This window comes from Salmo salar, chromosome ssa18 (genome assembly GCF_905237065.1).
Source record: "Salmo salar chromosome ssa18, Ssal_v3.1, whole genome shotgun sequence".
Lineage (NCBI taxonomy): Eukaryota > Metazoa > Chordata > Actinopteri > Salmoniformes > Salmonidae > Salmo > Salmo salar.
The window spans coordinates 79,147,387-79,167,424 of record NC_059459.1 but is presented as its reverse complement, the minus strand read 5'-3'; the positions used below and the strand labels follow the sequence as shown (position 1 = coordinate 79,167,424).

General features: G+C 41.6%; 2 protein-coding genes across 3 annotated transcripts in view; one reads left to right on the top strand and one right to left on the bottom strand.

Annotated features, from left to right (window-relative positions):
* The window catches only part of LOC106578122 (zinc finger protein 135), a 160,036-nt gene that overhangs the window by 56,465 nt on the left and 83,533 nt on the right, over window positions 1–20,038 (bottom strand). Inside the window, exons 3-4 of one of the 2 annotated variants that reach the window (XM_045701599.1) lie at window positions 9,533–9,970; window positions 2,349–4,856 (exon numbers count right to left, since the gene is read on the bottom strand). In XM_045701599.1, the coding sequence (XP_045557555.1) occupies window positions 2,830–4,856; window positions 9,533–9,970 (2,465 nt within the window). In that variant the 3' untranslated portion in view covers window positions 2,349–2,829. Of the gene's footprint in view, window positions 1–2,348; window positions 4,857–9,532; window positions 9,971–20,038 lie in introns of those variants that run through there. The other variant, XM_045701598.1, reaches the window with a different exon arrangement.
* The window catches only part of LOC106578120 (oocyte zinc finger protein XlCOF6), a 95,089-nt gene that overhangs the window by 43,993 nt on the left and 31,058 nt on the right, over window positions 1–20,038 (top strand). The window lies entirely within an intron of this gene.

The following is a 20,038-nucleotide window of genomic DNA, read 5'->3' as shown; positions in this document are numbered from 1 at the left end:
ACCGGTATCCCATCAAGCCCTGGGGTTTTTCCAGACTGAAAGGATTTAATAGCCTCAAAGTTCTTCCTCTGTAATTTGGTCTTTGCGCTGATCTTTTTGTACATTTGTTTTATTATTTGGAAAGAACTCCTTACCGTAATCTTCATTCAGTGGGAGCGGATGAGACGGAAAAGAGAACATCTGCCTAAAATAATTAGCCTCTTTTAAAATATAATTTGTTGGAGAATCATAGATGACTCCGTCTTCAGTAACGAGATTCTGCAAATTCTTTTTGTTAACGTTCCTGCATTGGAGATTTAGGAAGAATTTTGTGCATTTTTCTCCATATTCCATCCAGTTTGCTTTATTTTTGTAATAGATTACATTAGATCGTTCTTGAATAAGTTCCTCAAGTTCTTTTTGTTTTTCCTCTAACTTATTTTGTATCTCTGTAGTATTGTTTTTATTGCTATCTACCTGTACTATTAGTTCATGGATTTCCCTCGTTAGTCTTGTTTCTTTAGCCAGAAACTGCTTTTCTATTATTGATGAATATTGAATTGAATGACTCCTAAAGGTACATTTAAAGGTATCCCAAACAATAAGGGGATTTGCTGAACCGATATTATAGTGGAAAAATTCAGTTATAAATTCTTTCGTCTTAGTTAAAAATAAGTTGTCCTCCAGTAAACTTTGATTAAATTTCCAATATCCCCGTCCACGTGGAAAATCTATAAGAGTTTATGTGAATGCCAATTAGATGATGATCTGATCACATTCTGGCACCTATTAAAACTTTTTTAATCTTTGATGTAAGAGAGAAAGAGACAAGAAAGTAGTCAAGACGACTAGCTTGATTAAGTCTCCTCCATGTGTATCTCACTAGGTTGGGGTTTTTTAGTCTCCAAATATCCACTATTTCTAATGTGTCCATAATACTTGTGATTTCCTGAAGGGCACGGTGATGATAGTTTGTAGAGTGATTACCTTTACGGTCCATTGCGGTACTTAACACTGTGTTATAGTCTCCTACCATAATGATTAGATCATTTGTTGCCTGTAAGTTCAATAAATTGGTATAAATGTTTTCGAAGAAGTGTGGATCATCCTGATTTAGACCATATAGATTAATGAGCCAAATCTCTTTTTCGTCCACTTTCATATTCAAAAGGATCCACCTTCCTTGCAAATCATTCCTGATTATTTGCACATTCAGATCTACATTTTTGTTAATTTAATATCATCACACCCTTTGACTTCCTTTGTCCATGACAGAAAATTATTTCACCACCCCATTCCTTTTCCCACGCAACTTCATCTAAGGATGTAGAGTGAGTTTCCTGTAAACAGTCTGTTATATTCCTTTTCTTTTAGCCATGTAAAGACTGATATATTTTTAATAATCTGCTAAACCATTACAATTATAACTGGCTATACTTATTTCACCTCTTACCATAACTAGATACTATTCTCAGTCTAAACTGACCATAATTAGTGCTTGTAAAGTTACTGCCATCAGAGGTATTATGAAGGTCAAAACTAGAGCTTTCAAATGTCTGATATTTAGAATTCAAGAAATAGGTTATAGCAGTATTTGTTTTATTCCCTTGCCTGTTCGCCTGTGAGCCAATGCCACAGATGTTAGAAAATTGAGACAAATGATGTGTGTAACAAATCTGAGTAGGTTGATGTGTATGATATTGGATGTGATATAATGACTGTGTACGATGTCTGTATAAGAGTAAGACTATAATGTGTGATGTCCAAATAAATAATAACTCTGCCAATTTGCATGTTTGAGTGTCTTTGTGTGTAACATGTAGTGTGTATAGCCTTAATATTCATGATAACTGTAATCCATATCGTATCACCGTCATAGTTGCATCATAATTACCTTTAACATCATTGAAAAACACATCCCAGCATTTCCATAGCAATTGACGTTTCACATGATCATGAAAGAGACCTTGCATTACTCTAGAGATGGCTCCACTACAGTACAAATGTATTCCGTACAATATGTTATTATTCCCCAATGCCCCTATTCTGATATCTTCCCCTTGTTTGTTGTAAACATATATAAACTTGTAGACAAATACATAAAAAAGATAGATAAACACATTCAATTATAAAACAGTTTGACAATAGAGAGGGGAGAGAAGAGAGCGAGATCAGGTGTGTGTGTGTGTATAAGTCCGTATGTGTAATCAAACACTTATGTGTTGCATCTAATTGAGTACGTAAAATATGAAATATATTTTGATTTAACACTTTTCGCTACTACATGATTCTATGTGTTATTTCATAGAACAGATTCCCTGAATTCATTTAAAAAATGCCTAACAATGAATAAACTTTTTTTTTTTTTAATGAAATCTTGTTTTGCTCAGAAAACTTGGGGGCCAAATAAAATCACCTATTGGGAATCCTACATTACATCTGGACATCTGGTATCCATATCTGACTACGACATTGAATGTTCACAACTCTCCAACCCCATCCCTCAGTTGTTCACCTAAAAAGTGGTGGTTGTCTGAACTGCAGATTGTCCATTTCATACACAAAGAGTAGCAACATTACCTGTCAGGTTCAGACAACAGCCCCATTATATCATTACTGTGACATTGGACTGAGCAGGATCAGGAGGACCAGTTAGAGTTGGTCCACAGGTGTATCTCAATACTCTCTTAGTCCCCTCTCTGTGTCCTCATTTACTTTCTTTGTGGATGTTTTTCACGTCAGCAGATAAGTCTTCTGAATTAATATTTTATCAGACTGAGCAGCCATGTTGTTTCCGATTGAAGCTTTTCCCTCAGTCACCACAGCTAAATGGATTCTCTCCTGTGCGAGTCAGTTTATGATCAGTTTATGAATGGTTAGGTGCCCCTTTCGATTGAAGCTTTTCCCGTCACCACAGCTAAATGGTTTCTCTCTTGTGTGAGTCACTTTATGATTGTTTAGGTACCTCTTCCGATTGAAGCTTTTCCCGCAGTCACCACAGCTAAATGGTTTCTCTCCAGTGTGAGTCAGTTTATGTTCAGTTAGGCTCAACTTCCGACTGAAGCTTTTCCCGCAGTCACCACAGCTAAATGGTTTCTCTCCTGTGTGACTCATTTTATGTTCAGTTAGGCTCAACTTCCGACTGAAGCTTTTCCCGCAGTCACCACAGCTAAATGGTTTCTCTCCGGTGTGAATCAGCATATGTCTCCTTAGGTCCCCCTTCAGAATAAAGCTCTTCCCGCAGTCACCACATTTAAATGGTTTCTCTCCTGTGTGAATCAGCATATGTCTCCTTAGGTCCCACTTCTTAATAAAACTCTTCCCACAATCACCACAGCTAAATGATTTCTCTCCTGTGTGAGTCAGGATATGTCTACTTAGGCTCCTCTTCTGAATAAAGCTCTTCTCACAGTTTCCACAGGTGAATGGTTTCTCTCCTGTGTGAATCAGTTTATGCATAGTTAAAGACTCCTTCCGATTGAAGCTTTTCCCACAGTCACCACAGCTAAATGGTTTCTCTCCTGTGTGAGTCACTTTATGCCTGGTTAGGTGCTTCTTGTTATTAAAGTTTTTCCCACAGTCACCACAGCTAAATGGTTTCTCTCCTGTGTGAATCCTCATGTGCCTGGGCAGAACTCCTTTGTATTTGAAGGTCTTTCCACAAACAGGGCAGGTGCAGGGTTTCCCACGATGACAGAGTCGGACATGGGCCTTCAGTTTGTGGATAGTTAAAGGCTCCTTCCGATTGAAGCTTTTCCCACAGTCACCACAGCTAAATGGTTTCTCTCCTGTGTGAATCAGGATATGTCTACTTAGGCTCCTCTTCTGAAAAAAGCTCTTCTTACAGTTTCCACAGGTGAATGGTTTCTCTCCAGTGTGAGTCAGTTTGTGCATAGTTAAAAGCTCCTTACAAATGAAGATTTTCCCACAGTCACCACAGCTAAATGGTTTCTCTTTTGTGTGAGTCAGTTTATGCATGGTTAAGTGCTCTTTCCGAATTAAGCTTTTCCCACAGTCACCACAGGTGAATGGTTTCTCTCCTGTGTGAGTCAGTTTATGCCTGTTTAGGAAATCCGTGCGATTGAAGCTTTTCCCACAGTCACCACAGACAAATGGATTCTCTCCTGTGTGAGTCCTCATGTGCCTGGGCAGATCTCTTTTGTATTTGAAGGTCTTTCCACAAACAGGGCAGATATAGGGTTTCCCACCGTGACAGAGTCGGACATGGGCCTTCAGTTTACAGGTGGAGTTGTAGCGTTTTTGGCAGGAACTACATTCACTGGGTATCTTACTGAAGAGAGTCACATGTCTCTGCAGGTCAGCTTTCAGAGCAAATGTTTCTCCACAGTCACGGCAGCAGTGAGTTTTTCTAGATGTGGTGCTGGGTTTGGAACAGTGTTTCTCCAATAGTGAACTGGGATCCAATGCTGGGCTGCTGTCAAGTCCTACTGTGTCGCTGCTTACAGCTGACTTGTGGCTGGAGGCATTGTTTTGATTATCGGGAGGGTCACAGGGAATGTAGAGACCCTTTAGGTGGGTCACATTTAGGTGGGTCACATTGACAGAAGGTTTCAGATCCACTAGTTTAGAGTCACTCTCTCTGTTCTCCACAGTCTGGGTTTGGGGAAGAGTCAAGGACTGAAGTGGGTCCTCCGGATCACATTCATTTATCACACAGGAAGGAGTGAATATGGAGTCTTTGGTATCAAAGAGCCCTTGAAGCTGCTCTTCCTGCTGACTGGTCCTGACTTCCTCCTGTTCCTCATTAATCTGTATGGTCTCTGGGTCCTTCTGTCCCAGACTGGGGCTCCACTCCCGCTCACAGTGCTGCTGCTCAGGGGGAACCTCCTCTTCAGAGACAGAGAACTTCAGGGAGTCTGGAGGGAAGGAGAGGAATAGCAGATGTTATTTATATACCACAGAATTAAATACAACACTTGAATCACAAATGTGAATTATAGATCTCAATGATTTTTTAATTGAAAATGTCTTTATTGGCATTGATCCAAAATAATAACAGTAGCTAAAATAAAGTGCAATACAGATAATAGTTTTACTGCTCCCAAACTTGATATTTTAATAAAGCTTGTACACGTCCTAATAATTTGAAAGATTGCTCAGAAAACTAGATGTTTTCATCACCGTATGCTTACTAGAGGTCGACTGATTAATCGGAATGGCCGATTAATTAGGGCCGATTTCAAGTTTTCAAAACAATCGGCAATCTGCATTTTTGGACACCGATCATGGCCGATTACATTGCACTCCACGAGGAGACTGTGTGGCAGGCTGACTACCTGTTATGCGAGTGCAGCAAGGAGCCAAGGTAAGGTGCTAGCTAGCATTAAACGTATCTTATAAAAAACTATCAATCTTAACATAATCACTAGTTAACTACACATGGTTGATGATATTACTAGTTTATCTAGCTTGTTTTCTATCCAAATCTACTAATAATATGCATATTCTAGTTTCTGGGCAGGAGTAGTAACCAGATTAAATCGGGTACGTTTTTTATCCGTCCGTGAAAATTCTGCCACCTATCCCAAAGAAGTTAACACAGTGTCCAAAGAAGGCCCAGAAGTATACAGAATGGTGTCGTCTGCGTAGAGGTGGATTAGAGACTCACCAACAGCAAGAGCGACATCATTGATGTATACAGAGAAAAGAGTTGGCCCAAGAATTGAACCCTGTGGCACCCCCATAGAGACTGCCAGAGGTCCGGGCAACAGGCCCTCCGATTTGACACACTGAACTCTATCAGAGAAGTAGTTGGTGAACCAGGCGAGGCAATCATTTGAGAAACCAAGGCTATTGAGTCTGCCGATGAGGATGTGGTGATTGACAGAGTCGAAAGCTTTGGCCAGGTCAATGAATACGGCAGCACAGTATTGTTTCTTATCGATGGCGGTTACGATATCGTTTAGGACCTTGAGCGTGGCTGAGGTGCACCCATGACCAGCTCTGAAACCAGATTGCATAGCGGAGAAGGTGCGGTGGGATTCAAAATGGTCGGTAATCTGTTTGTTGACTTGGCTTTCGAAGACCTTAGAAAGGCAGGGTAGGATAGATATAGGTCTGTAGCAGTTTTGGTCAAGAGTGTCCCCTCCTTTGAAGAGGGGGATGACAGCAGCTGCTTTTCAATCTTTGGGAATCTCAGACGACACGAAAGAGAGGTTGAACAGGCTAGTAATAGGGGTTGCAACAATTTCAGCAGATCATTTTAAAAAGAAAGGGTCCAGATTGTCTAGCCCGGCTGATTTGTAGGGGTCCAGATTTTGCAGCTCTTTCAGAACATCAGCTGAATGGATTTGGGAGAAGGAGAAATGGGGAAGGCTTGGGCGAGTAGCTGTGGGGGCTGCAGTGCTGTTGACTGCGGTAGGGGTAGCCAGGTGGAAAGCATGGCCAGCCGTAGAAAAATGCTTCTTGAAATTCTCAATTATAGTGGGTTTATCGGCGGTGATAGAGTTTCCTATCCTCAGTGCAGTGGGTAGCTGGGAGGAGGTGTTCTTATTCTCCATGGACTTTACAGTGTCCCAGAACTTTTTTGAGTTTGTGTTGCAGGAAGCAAATTTCTGCTTGAAAAAGCTAGCCTTGGCTTTTCTAACTGCCTGTGTATATTTGTTCCTAACTTCCTTGAAAAGTTGCATATCACGGGGGCTGTTCGATGCTAATGCAGAACGCCACAGGATGTTTTTGTGTTGGTTAAGGGCAGTCAGGTCTGGAGAGAACCAAGGGCTATATCTGTTCCTGGTTCTAAATTTCTTGAATGGGGCATGCTTATTTAAGATGGAGAGGAAGGCATTTAAAAAAAATAACCAGGCATCCTCTACTGACGGGATGAGGTCAATATCCTTCCAGGATACCCGGGCCAGGTCGATTAGAAAGGCTTGCTCGCTGAAATGTTTCAGGGAGCGTTTGACAGTGATGAGTGGAGGTCGTTTGACCGCTGACCCATTACGGATGCAGGCAATGATCGCTGAGATCTTGGTTGAAAACAGCAGTGGTGTATTTAGAGGGCAAGTTGGTTAGGATGATATCTATGAGGGTACAAGTGTTTACGGCTTTGGGGTGGTACCTGGTGGGTTCATTAATAATTTGTGTGAGATTGAGGGCATCAAGCTTGGATTGTAGGATGGCTGGGGTGTTAAGCATGTCCCAGTTTAGGTCACCTAGTAGCACGAGCTCTGAAGATAGATGGGGGGCAATCAGTTCACATATGGTGTCCAGAGCACAGCTGGGGGCCGAGGGTGGTCTATAGCAGGCGGCAACGGTGAGAGACTTGTTTTTAGAGAGATGGATTTTTAAAAGTAGAAGTTCAAATTGTTTGGGTACAGACCTGGATAGTAGGACAGAACTCTACAGGCTATCTCTGCAGTAGATTGCCACACCGCCCCCTTTGGCCGTTCTATCTTGTCTGAAAATGTTGTAGTTAGGATGAAGATTTCAGAGTTTTTGGTGGACTTCCTAAGCCAGGATTCAGACATGGCTAGGACATCCGGGTGGGCAGAGTGTGCTAAAGCAATTAATAAAACAAACTTAGGGAGGAGGCTTCTAATGTTAACATGCATGAAACCAAGGCTATTACGGTTACAGAAGTCATCAAAAGAGAGCGCCTGGGGAATAGGAGTGGAGCTAGGCACTGCAGGGCCTGGATTCACCTCTTCATCACCAGAGGAACAGGAGGATAAGGGTACGGCTAAAAGCTATGAGGATTGGTCGTCTGTGACGTCCGGAATAGAGAGTAAAAGGAGCAGGTTTCTGGGGGCGATAAAATAGCTTCAAGGTATAATGTTCAGACAAAGGTATGGTAGGATGTGAATACAGTGGAGGTAAACCTAGGCATTGAGTGATGATGAGAGAGATATTGTCTAGAAACATCATTGAAACCAGAAGATGTCATAGCATGTGTGGGTGGAGGAACTGAAAGGTTGGATAAGGTATAATGAGCAGGGCTAGAGGCTCTACAGTGAAATAAGCCAATAAACACTAACCAGAACAGCAATGGACAAGGCATATTGACATTAAGGAGAGGCATGCTTAGCCGAGTGATCAAAGGGTCCAGTGAGATTCAGACAGCTAGCCGGGCCATAGGTAGCAAGCTGGTGGAAGATGGAGGGAGGTCTGTTTTTAGCCACCTCGTGCGTTTACCTCTGTAGATAAGTGGGGTTCCGTGTGGAAGGGGGGACCAGTCCAATTGGCAAAATAGTTATAGTTATAGTGGCCCAAGAAAATTCTCCGATAGACCTATTCAGATAGCAGCCGATAAGACAGCTAACGATTAGCGGGCCGCAGATCGGCGTTGGGGTAACGTCGCGACGGAGGGGCCAGTTGGATAACTCCCTCGGGCAGATAACGTCGGTAGTCCAGTCGTGAGGGCCCGATGGGGCTCCACATCGGCAGTAAAACGGGTCCGGATAGGTGATTGTAGCCCAGGAGTGGCTGATCGAACTCTTCAGCTGGCTACCTCCGGAATAATTGGTGTTAGCTCCGGGACCGATGTTAGCCAATAGTCACTCGGATAGCAGCTAACTAGCTGCAAGATCCAGGTGTAAATGTCCAGAGCCTGCGGTAGAAAACCAGGGATATGGAGAGAGAATAGGTCCGATATGCTCTGGTCTGAGTCGCGCTGTACAAAACTGGCGACAGCTTTTCGAGCTAATGGATAGCTGATAACCGCTTATGACTTCAAGCCTATCAACTCCCGAGATTAGGCTGGCAATACTAAAGTACCTATTAGAACATCCAATAGTCAAAGGTATATAGTCAAATAATAACTACAACCTAAAACTTCTTACCTGGGAATATTGAAGACTCATGTTAAAAGGAACCACCAGCTTTCATTTGTTCTCATGTTCTGAGCAAGGAACTTAAACTTAGCTTTTTTACATGGCACATATTGCACTTTTACTTTCTTCTCCAACACATTGTTTTTGCATTATTTAAACCAAATTGAACGTTTCATTATTTATTTGAGACTAAATTGATTGTATTGATGTATGATATTAAGTTAAAATAAAAGTGTTCATTGTTCATTCAGTATTGTTGTAATTGTCATTTTTAACAAATATAGGAAGAAAGATCGGCCGATTAATCGGTATCAGCCTTTTTCGGCCCTCCAATAATCGGTAGCGGTTTTTTTTGCGGGGGGCCTCCAATAATCGGTATCGGCGTTGAAAAACCATAATCGGTCGACCTCTAATGTTTACTTCTATTATGACCTCACGGCGTTTAAGATGAGCAGAGTCAGGGGTCTACAGGACGGAAGCCGTACTCTGCCTACTGCCATCATCAATATAATATTGAATTACTAGTGTGAACATAAACGTACTCACAGTCTCTAATGAAATGCATTGGAGTCAGAAAGGCTGTGCTATATAAGCTATTTCAATCAACTTTTCCTGACAGATAACTTTTTAATTATGCCCGGTGAATCTTAGCTATATTATAAACTGTTCTTTAAAAATGGATGCAATGGAGATCCCTGTTATCGGAAACAGTTTATTAACTAAGTAGAACCGTAGCTAGCTAGGTATTAGATCTACGTACTAACCTATTCTACATAGTTTTATCTCTGGTGTCCTCCCCAGCAGTCTCCGTAGCAGATCATTCTCTTCCTGGTACTCTGCTACAGTTTCCTCAACCGCACCAAGAATCTCCACAGCAGCAGATGCCGTTAAACATTCATTTAACAACACACGAAACGACTGTAGTTTAGACGTTTTCAGTGGACTGAGAGTTGGGTGTTCAGCTAGTATGGCTTCTTGATGTGGGTCCATCTGATCACATTCACTTCTCACACAGGAAGGAGTGAATATGGAGTCTCTGGTATCAACGAGCCCTTGAAGCTGCTCTTCCTGCTGACTGGTCCTGACTTCCTCTTGACCCTCTTTCATCTTTCTGGTCTCTGGGTCCTTCTGCCCCAGACTGGGGCTCCAATCCTGCTGCTCAGGGGGAACCTCCTCTTCAGAGACAGAGAGCTGCAGGGAGTCTGGAGGGAAGGAATAGCAGAGGTTTACACTCCCCTATGTATTTATTTAGACAGTGAAACTAACATTTACAAATGTGGCTCTATATTCCAGAATTTGGGATTTGAGATCAAATGTTTATATGAGGTGACAGTACAGAATGTCACCTTTTATTTGAGGGAATTTTCATTATATCTGTTTTACCATTTAGAAATCAAAGCACTTTATGTATCTAGTCCCCCAATGTGAAGAAGTCATAAGTGTTTGGATAAATTAACTTAGTGTATTACAGTAGTCAGAAGTGTAGTATTTGATCCCATATTCCTTACACACATTAAGCTTGTGAAACCACAAACTTGTTGAATGCAGTTGCAGTTTGTTTTGGTTGTGTTGTGGGTTTTGCCCAATAGGAAGTGAATGGTGAATAATGTATTGTGTAAGTTTGGAGTCCCTTTTATTGTAAATACAATATAATCTGTTCTGGATAATAATGAATGAATCTTCAATGACGACAAGTGAGAAAGTTAAAAGAAAGTTAAAAGAATCAAAGATCATCACCCCCCAAAATGCTGACCTCCCCTGTTATTGGTAAGGAGGGGGGTGTATGACCTTCACTCCTGATTTTGACGGATATGATCTTCATTATTCATGATTTATTTGTGATTATCCATAATCATAGTAGCAGCCACATGAATGTATAAGTGTTAAGAAACATATTATATTCTTATTTACATAAAAAAAAAAAGACTCCAAAAGTACAATATGTTACACTTGAAATGTGTGTAATTTAGCAGACGCTCTTATCTGCAGCAATTACAGGATACATCAGGGTTAAGTGCTTTGCTCAAGTGCACATGGACAGATTTTTAACCTAATGTGGAAATAGTGAAGGGGTCTGAATACTTTCCGAATGCACTGTACATACGTACCTGTTCTACATAGTTGAACCTCTGATGTGATCTCCAGCAGTCTCCGTAGCCGATCATTCTCCTCCTGGTATTTCACTACCGTTTTCTCAACTTCCCCGAAAATCTCCACAGCAGCCGAAGTTAAGCGCTCATTTAAAAACACATGAAACGACTGTTGTTTCGACATTTTAAGTTGACTGGTAGCTAGTTAGCTATTCAGCTGCTAGCTTCTTCCACGAGGAAAGAACGATGTTCACAAGAAAGAAAAGTCCACTCGCAAGCTCACTTCCGCCTGTATCAGCGGGTGGCAAGACAATACCACAGCGCCTCTATGTGGATGGAGAGTTAACTACAACGTACAGAACATTTTTATTTAAACGTAACCTTTATTTAACTATTTAACATTGACATTCATTGTACTGTTGAATGGGGTGGCCAATTTAGAGGACAAAACAAAACTTAACTCACACATACACAAAATAAAACAAAATCCTATTAGGTTGTACATGTATAAGAAGACCGCATATAGTCATTACAAGCAGTGTAGTTAAGCCAAAAATAAATATTGAATCGAGTACAGCACAAAGTAGCAGCAGATCGTCAACCCAGTTATGAAGCGGGACTAGACCATTTATCCAGTATCGGCTGCCATATTTAGTAAAACAATGGACTTCTATTGGAGGTATTGTATTGTATCTTTTCCATATGTATTACATTCCCTAAATCCTGAATTACATTCCCTAAATTCTTGTTCCCAAGCCCTTTTAATAGTGTCTGTCGATACCTCTATGTGGGCCTGTAGCACATCCTACAGTCTAGAGACCGGCCCTTTTGAATGGGGTTTGACAAGGATCAGGCTGTCTAATGTAGGATTATTTGGCTTAATGCCATACTGTGGGATATGTGTCCTTAAGAAATTCCTGATTTGGAGGTATCTGAAAAAATGTGTTGTTGGCATGTTGACCTTTCCCTGTAATTGTTGAAATGAAGCTAACTGACCATCCATGTCTAAATTACCAATTGCTGTAAGCCCCTTCTCCCTCCACTGTGAAAACACCATATCATCCAATGCAGGGTGGAAAGCATGATTCAGGCTAATCGGGCTGTCAATGTATACAGTGGGTATGTGAAGAAAATACCTAGAGATAAAGAAACCTGTGTAGGACAACCATTTTAATAGCGTTTATATGACCAACCAAGGAGATAGGCAGAGTTTTCCAAAAATCTAAATTTTGTTTAAGCCGATAAATGTTCATGTCCCAATTACCTTTCAATAGCTGATCAAGATCTCTTGTCACTACAATGCCAAGGCTTGTGAACTTGTCCATCACCGTTCTAAATGGGGTAGATTGCAGAAATTGCATATCCACAGGCCGTGATATCGGCATCAATTCGCTTTTTTTGCCAGTTTATCTTGTAGCCAGAGAATGAGCCGAATGTATACTGCTCAAAAAAAAAAGGGAACACTTAAACAACACAATGTAACTCCAAGTCAATCACACTTCTGTGAAATCAAACTGTCCACTTAGGAAGCAACACTGATTGACAATACATTTCACATGCTGTTGTGCAAATGGAATAGACAACAGGTGGACATTATAGGCAATTAGCAAGACACCCCCAATAAAGGAGTGGTTCTGCAGGTGGGGACCACAGACCACTTCTCAGTTCCTATGCTTCCTGGTTGATCTTTTGGTCACTTTTGAATGCTGGCGGTGCTTTCACGCTAGTGGTAGCATGAGACGGAGTCTACAACCCACACAAGTGGCTCAGGTAGTGCAGCTCATCCAGGATGGCACATCAATGCGAGTTGTGGCAAGAAGGTTTGCTGTGTCTGTCAGCGTAGTGTCCAGAGCATGGAGGCGCTACCAGGAGACAGGCCAGTACATCAGGAGACGTGGAGGAGCCCGTAGGAGGGCAACAACCCAGCAGCAGGACCGCTACCTCCGCCTTTGTGCAAGGAGGAGCAGGAGAAGCACTGCCAGAGCCCTGCAAAATGACCTCCAGCAGGCTACAAATGTGCATGTGTCTGCTCAAACGGTCAGAAACAGACTCCATGAGGGTGGTATGAGGGCCCGACGTCCACAGGTAGGGGTTGTGCTTACAGCCCAACACCGTGCAGGACGTTTGGCATTTGCCAGAGAACACCAAGATTGGCAAATTCGCTACTGGCGCCCTGTGCTCTACACAGATGAAAGCAGGTTCTCACTGAGCACGTGACAGACGTGACAGAGTCTGGAGATGCCGTGGAGAACGCTCTACTGACTGCAACATCCTCCAGCATGACCGGTTTGGCGGTGGGTCAGTCATGGTGTGGGGTGGCATTTCTTTGGGGGGCCGCACAGCCCTCCATGTGCTCGCCAGAGGTAGCCTGACTGCCATTAGGTACCGAGATGAGATCCTCAGAACGCTTGTGAGACCATATGCTGGTGCGGTTGGCCCTGGGTTCCTCCTAATGCAAGACAATGCCAGATCTCATGTGGCTGGAGTGTGTCAGCAGTTCCTGCAAGAGGAAGGCATTGATGCTATGGACTGGCCCGCCCATTCCCCAGACCTGAATCCAATTGAGCACATCTGGGACATCATGTCTCGCTCCATCCACCAACGCCACGTTGCACCACAGACTGTCCAGGAGTTGGCGGATACTTTAGTCCAGGTCTAGGATGAGATCCCTCAGGAGACCATCCGCCACCTCATCCGGAGCATGCCCAGGCGTTGTAGGGAGGTCATACAGGCACGTGGAGGCCACACACACTACTGAGCCTCATTTTGACTTGTTTTAAGGACATTACATCAAAGTTGGATCAGCCTGTAGTGTGGTTTTCCACTTTAATTTTGAGTGTGACTCCAAATCCAGACCTCCATGGGTTGATAAATTGGATTTCCATTGATTATTTTTGTGTGATTTTGTTGTCAGCACATTCAACTATGTAAAGAAAAAAGTATTTAATAAGATTTATTTATTTCATTCAGATCTAGGATGTTGTTTAAGTGTTCCCTTTATTTTTTTGAGCAGTATATTTATCAAGTTAAGTAAGTGGGGAATAGAAGTTTTAGGCTTGGATAAAAACAAAAGAACATCGTCTGCATATTAGGGACATTTTGTGTTGCGTGTCTTTTATTTGAACAGAAGCTATATCGGCACATGCCGTTTTTGGTGCCTTTTCCCTTTGTCATATTGCCAGACAATGTTTGAAGTTATAGCTTCTGAGAGGTTAAGATAAATATTAATTTGTTTCAAAATAGAGCAGAGCTCTAGCAAAGCACGTCTACTCCATAGCACGCTCTCTAGCGCCCCCTATGTTATATTACTTATTGTATGAACTGAATTGAAAGACAACTTATTATACAGTGCCTTGCGAAAGTATTCGGCCCCCTTGAACTTTTCGACCTTTTGCCACATTTAAGGCTTCAAACATAAAGATATAAAACTGTATTTTTTTGTGAAGAATCAACAACAAGTGGGACACAATCATGAAGTGGAACGAAATTTATTGGATATTTCAAACTTTTTTAACAAATAAAAAACTGAAAACTTTGTATTTTTGAGGAATTTGTAATTCGCGCCACGCCTATCATTGGATATTGGAGCAGGTGTTCCGCTAGCGGAACGTCTAGATGTAAGTAAGTTCATTGTGGAGAAGGCTGATTCAGAGCTGTATGTGGAGCCAAACATGGTCAGGCTGTATAGTGCCATTTTCTTGAGAACCGGGACATCAGCCACAGGCACCATCTTTCCCCAGAAAGTAACAGGGTCACAGTCACCAGCCTGCTCCTTCAAAGACATATTTTCTTGCAGCTCAATCAACTCCGTTTACAGTGATGCAACTTCTACCCATCTGAAGATCTGTTTTGCTTCTTCTGACAACTCTGTCACATTTGTGATCAAGAAGGAGTTCTGGATGAGCAGCAGCAGCTCTCTTCCAACAGTGAAGTTATCCATCAGCTTCTGGATGAAATCAACATACTTGGGAACATCTTGGTCTCCCTGCGTTTGCACCAGAATATTGGGGAAGTGGACAGGTTGTCCCTGGAGCTTATTCTTGAAAAGCTCCAATTCTTTCGGGGAAAGCCCGGAATGCTGTTATCAAATCAAACTTTATTTGTCACATGCGCCGAACACAACAGGTGTAGACCTTACAGTTAAATGCTTACTTACAAGCTCTTAACCAACAATGCAGTTAAGAAAAATACCTCAGAGTCAATGTGCGGGGGCACTGGTTAGTTGAGGTAATTGAGGTAATATGTACATGTAGGTAGAGTTAGAGTTATTAAAGTGACTATGCATTGATAATAACAGAGAGTAGCAGCAACGTAAAAGAGGGAGGGTGGGGGGCAATGCAAATAGTCTGGGTAGCCATTTGATTAGATGTTTAGGAGTCTTATGGCTTGGTGTAGAAGTTGTTTAGAAGCCTCTTGGACCTAGACTTGGCGCTCCGGTACCACTTGCCGTGCGGTAGCAGAGAGAACAGTCTATGACTAGGGTGGCTGGAGTCTTTGACAATTTTTTGGGCCTTCCTCTGACACGGCCTGGTATAGAGGTCCTGGATGGCAAGAAGCTTGGCCCCAGTGATGTACTGGGCCGTACACAGTACACTCTGTATTGCCTTGCGGTCGAAGGCCGAGCAGTTGCCATACCAGGCGGTGATGCAACCGGTCAGGATGCTCACAATGGTGCAGCTGTAGAACATTTTGAGGATCTGAGGACCCATGCCAAATCTTTTCAGTCTCCTGAGGGGGAATAGGTTTTGTTGTGCCCTCTTCACGACTGTCTTGGTGTGCTTGGACCATGTTAGGTTGTTGGTGATGTGGACACCAAGGAACATACTCCACTACAGCCCCGTCGATGAGAATGGGGCGTGCTCGGTACTCCTTTTCCTGTAGTCCACAATCATCTCCTTTGTCTTGAGGGAGAGGTTGTTGTCCTTGCACCACACTGACAGTTCTCTGACCTCCTCCCTATAGGCTGTCTCGTCGTTGTCAGTGATCAGGCCTACCACTGTCGCGTCATCAGCAAACTTAATGATGGTGTTGGAGTCGTGCCTGGCCGTGCAGTCATGAGTGAACAGGGAGTACAGGAGGGGACTGAGCACGCACCCCTGAGCAGCCCCCGTGTTGAGGATCCCCCGTGTTGAGGATCAGCATGGCGGGTGTGTTGTTACCTACCCTTACCACCTGGGGGCGGCCCGTCAGGAAGTCCAGGATCCAGTTGCAGAGAAAGGTGTTTAGTCCCAGGGTCCTTAGCTTATTGATGAGTTTCGAAGGCACTATGGTGTTGAATACTGAGCTGTAGTCTATGAATAGCATTCTCACATAGGTGTTCCTTTTGTCCAAGTGTGAAAGGGCAGTGTGGAGTGCAAGAGATTGCATCATCTGTGGATCTGTTGGGGCGGTATGCAAATTGGAGTGGGTCTAGGGTATCTGAGATAATGGTGTTGATGTGAGCCATGACCAGCCTTTCAAAGAATTTCATGGCTACAGACTTGAGTGCTATGGGTTGGTAGTCAGTTAGGCAGGTTACGTTAGTGTTCTTGGGCACAAGGACTATGGTGGTCTGCTTGAAACATGTTGGTATTACAGACTGGGTCAGGGAGAGGTTGAAAATGTCAGTGAAGACACTTGGCCTGTTGGTCAGTGCATGCTTGGAGTACACGTCCTGGTAATCTGTCTGGCCCTACGGCCTTTTGAATGTTGACCTGTTTAAAGGTCTTACTCACATCGGCTGCGGAGAGCGTGATCAAACAGTCGTCCGGAAAAGCTGATTCTCTCATGCATGTTTCAATGTTACTTGCATCGAAGCGAGCATAGAAGTAATTTAGCTTGTCTGGTAGGCTCGTGTCACTGGGAAGCTCTCGGCTGTGCTTCCCTTTGTAGTCTGTAATAGTTTGCAAGCCCTGCCACATCCGATGAGCGTCGTAGCCGGTGTAGTACGATTCGATCTTTGTCCTGTATTGACACGTTGCCTGTTTGATGGTTCATCGGAGGGCATAGCAGGATTTTTATAAGCTTCCGGGTTAGAGTCCCGTTCCTTGAAAGCGGCAGCTCTACCCTTTAGCTCAGCGCGGATGTTGCCTGTAATCCATGGCTTCTGGTTGGGGGTATGTACATACAGTCACTGTGGGGACAACGTCATCGATGCACTTATTGATGGAGCCAGTGACTGATGTGATGTACTCCTCAATGCCATCGGAAGAATCCCAGAACATATTCCAGTCTGTGCTAGCAAAACAGTCCTGTAGCTTTGCTTCTGCTTCATCTGACCACTAGTTTTTGACCGAGTCACTCGTGCTTACTGCTTAAATTTTTGCTTGTAAGCAGGAATCAGGAGGATAGAATTATGGACAGCTTAATCAAGCTAGTCGTCTTGACTACTTTCTTATGCCATTCTCTCTGGCACCAAAAGTTTAAAAAAAGTGTTGACGGGACAGAATGCAGTCGGATCATCACATAATTGGCATATATATACTACTCTTACAGAATTTCACGTGGGCGAGGATATTGGAAATTTAATCAAAGCCTACTAGATGATACATTGTTTAGAACAAGGACAGAAGAATTTATAACTGACTTTTTCAGACATAACAGGTACAGCAGATCCCCTTATTTTATGGGACACAATGTATGGGACACAATTCAGTACTCTATAAAACAAAAGCAATCTATAAAACAAAAGCAATTTAGATCAAGAGTCTATATTAACAAAGGAAATTGAAGGACTAACAGTGCAGTTAGATAGCAATAAAAAACTGTACCATATAGGCACAGAAGAAGTTAGAGGAAAAACAAAAAGAAATGGAGGAACTTATTCAAGAAAGATCCAGTGTAATATATTATAAAAATAAAGCGAACTGGATGGAATATGGGGGAAAATGCACCAAATTCTTTTTCAATCTTCAATATAGAAATGCTACCAAAAAAAATATTGAAACTTGTTACAAATGATGGAGTCACGCATGATTCACCAAATTATATTTTGAAAGAGGAAGTAAAGTACTTTAAGAATATGTTTTCATTTCAGTCTCCTCCATCTCCACTAACTGAAACTAATTGTATGGATTTTTCTCCTAATGGTAATGTAAAATTAACATCTGTACAAAAAGACTCATGTGAAGGCCAAATTACAAAGGAGGAACTTCTTGATGCAATTGGTGCCTTTAAGGCTGGGAAAACTCCAGGGCTGGATGGCATACCAGTGGAAGTATACCAAACTTTTTTTGATATACTCAGAGGACCATTATTAGCATGTTTTAACCACTCCTATATAAATGGTAGATTATCAGACACTCAACAAGAAGGTCTGATATCATTATTACTGAAACAGGACCCAAGTAGTATATATAAAGATCCAGTCCATTAAAACAATTGGAGACCTCTTACACTTCAGTGTTGTGATGCAAAATTCCGAGCAAAATGCTTGCTGCTTAGAATTAAAAAAGTATTGTCAGATATTATTCATCCTAATCAGACAGGTTTTTTTTACATGGACAATACATTGGAGATAATATAAGACAAGTACTGGAAAGAATAGAACACTATGAAATATCGGGGACACCAGGCCTGGTTTTCATAGCTGATTTTGAAAAGGCTTTTGATAAAGTACAACTGGAGTTTATATATAAATGCCTAGAATATTTCCATTTTGGGGAATCTCTTATAAAATGGGTTAAAGTTATGTATAGTAACCCTAGGTGTAAAATAGTAAATACTGGCTACATCTCAGAAAGTGTAAAACTATCTAGAGGAGTAAAACAAGGTTGTCCACTATCAGCATATCTATTTATTATTGCCATCAAAATGGTAGCTGTTAAAAACTAAGGTGTCATTGTACGCTGATGATTCACGTTTTCTTCTAAAACCACAATTATAATCTCTCCACGGCCTCATAGAGGATCCAGATACTTTTGCTATCCTCTCTGGATTAAAACCAAAAAACACAAATTTTACATTAATGTGTAGTTTACCAATTAAATGGTCTGACGTAGATGTGGGCATACTTGGTATACAAATCCCAAAAGAAAGAAACGATCTCACTCCAATACATTTTTATAGAAAGTTAGCAAAAAAAGATAAGATCTTGCTACCATGGAAAGGAAAATACCTGTCTATATGTGGAAAAATCACCCTGATTAACTCTTTAGTCATATCACAGTTTACCTATTTGCTTATGGTTTTGCCTACACCTAGTGACATGTTTTTAAATTATATTAACAAAAAAATATTACATTTCATTTGGAACGGCAAGCCAGACAAAATTAAAAGGGACTATTTATATAACGAATATGAATTCAGAGGGCAGAAATGATTAAAGATTAAAGCATTAAACCTCTCACTAAAGGCATCAGTCATACAAAAGTTTATTTAAATCCAAATGGGTTCTCTAGTAAATTGGTAGGAATGTCTCATCCTATGTTCATCCTTGGTCTTCCCTGTGGCTCAGGTGGTAGAGCATGGAGTTTGCAATGCCAGGGTTGTAGGTTTGATTCCCACGGGGGCCAGTACAAAAATAAATAATGTATCAAGTGTATGCATTCACTACTGTAAGTCGCGCTGGATAAGAGCGTCTGCTAAATGACAAAAAAATGTAAATGTTCAAGAATGGTCTTTTTCCCTTTATTCAGATTACACCTGCTCACTTTTGGTTGTTAGAAAATAAAATAATCTCCAAAATATCGTTATTTTTTAAACAAGTCTTAGAAAGTTGGTTGCAATTTCAGTTTAATCCACCTGAAAAGACAGAACAAATAATACAACAAATATTGTGGTTAAACTCAAATATAGTAATTAATTATTATTTTTTTATTCGAAGAAATGTTTAAAAAATTTATAATTTTAGTGAATGATATCATAAATAGGACTGGTGGAGTTGTCACACATGCAGCTAACACAGACATATGGAAATGTCTGCTCTACCCAAAATTACAACCAATTAATTGCAGCATTACCACAAAAATGGAAGAGGCAAGTAGAAGGGGAAAAAGTAAGGAACTTGTATGGCGGATTCGAATTCGTCCCGCCTAGCCCATAGAGGTTAAAGAACATAAATGGTTAAAGAAAAGTGTGATAAATAAAAACATTTACTAATTTCATTTAAGGACCAAAAAAACTGACAGCTGTGTCATTTAAATTGAAAAATAGTTGGGAAGAGATTTTCAATGTACCCATTCCATGGCACATGGTTTATGA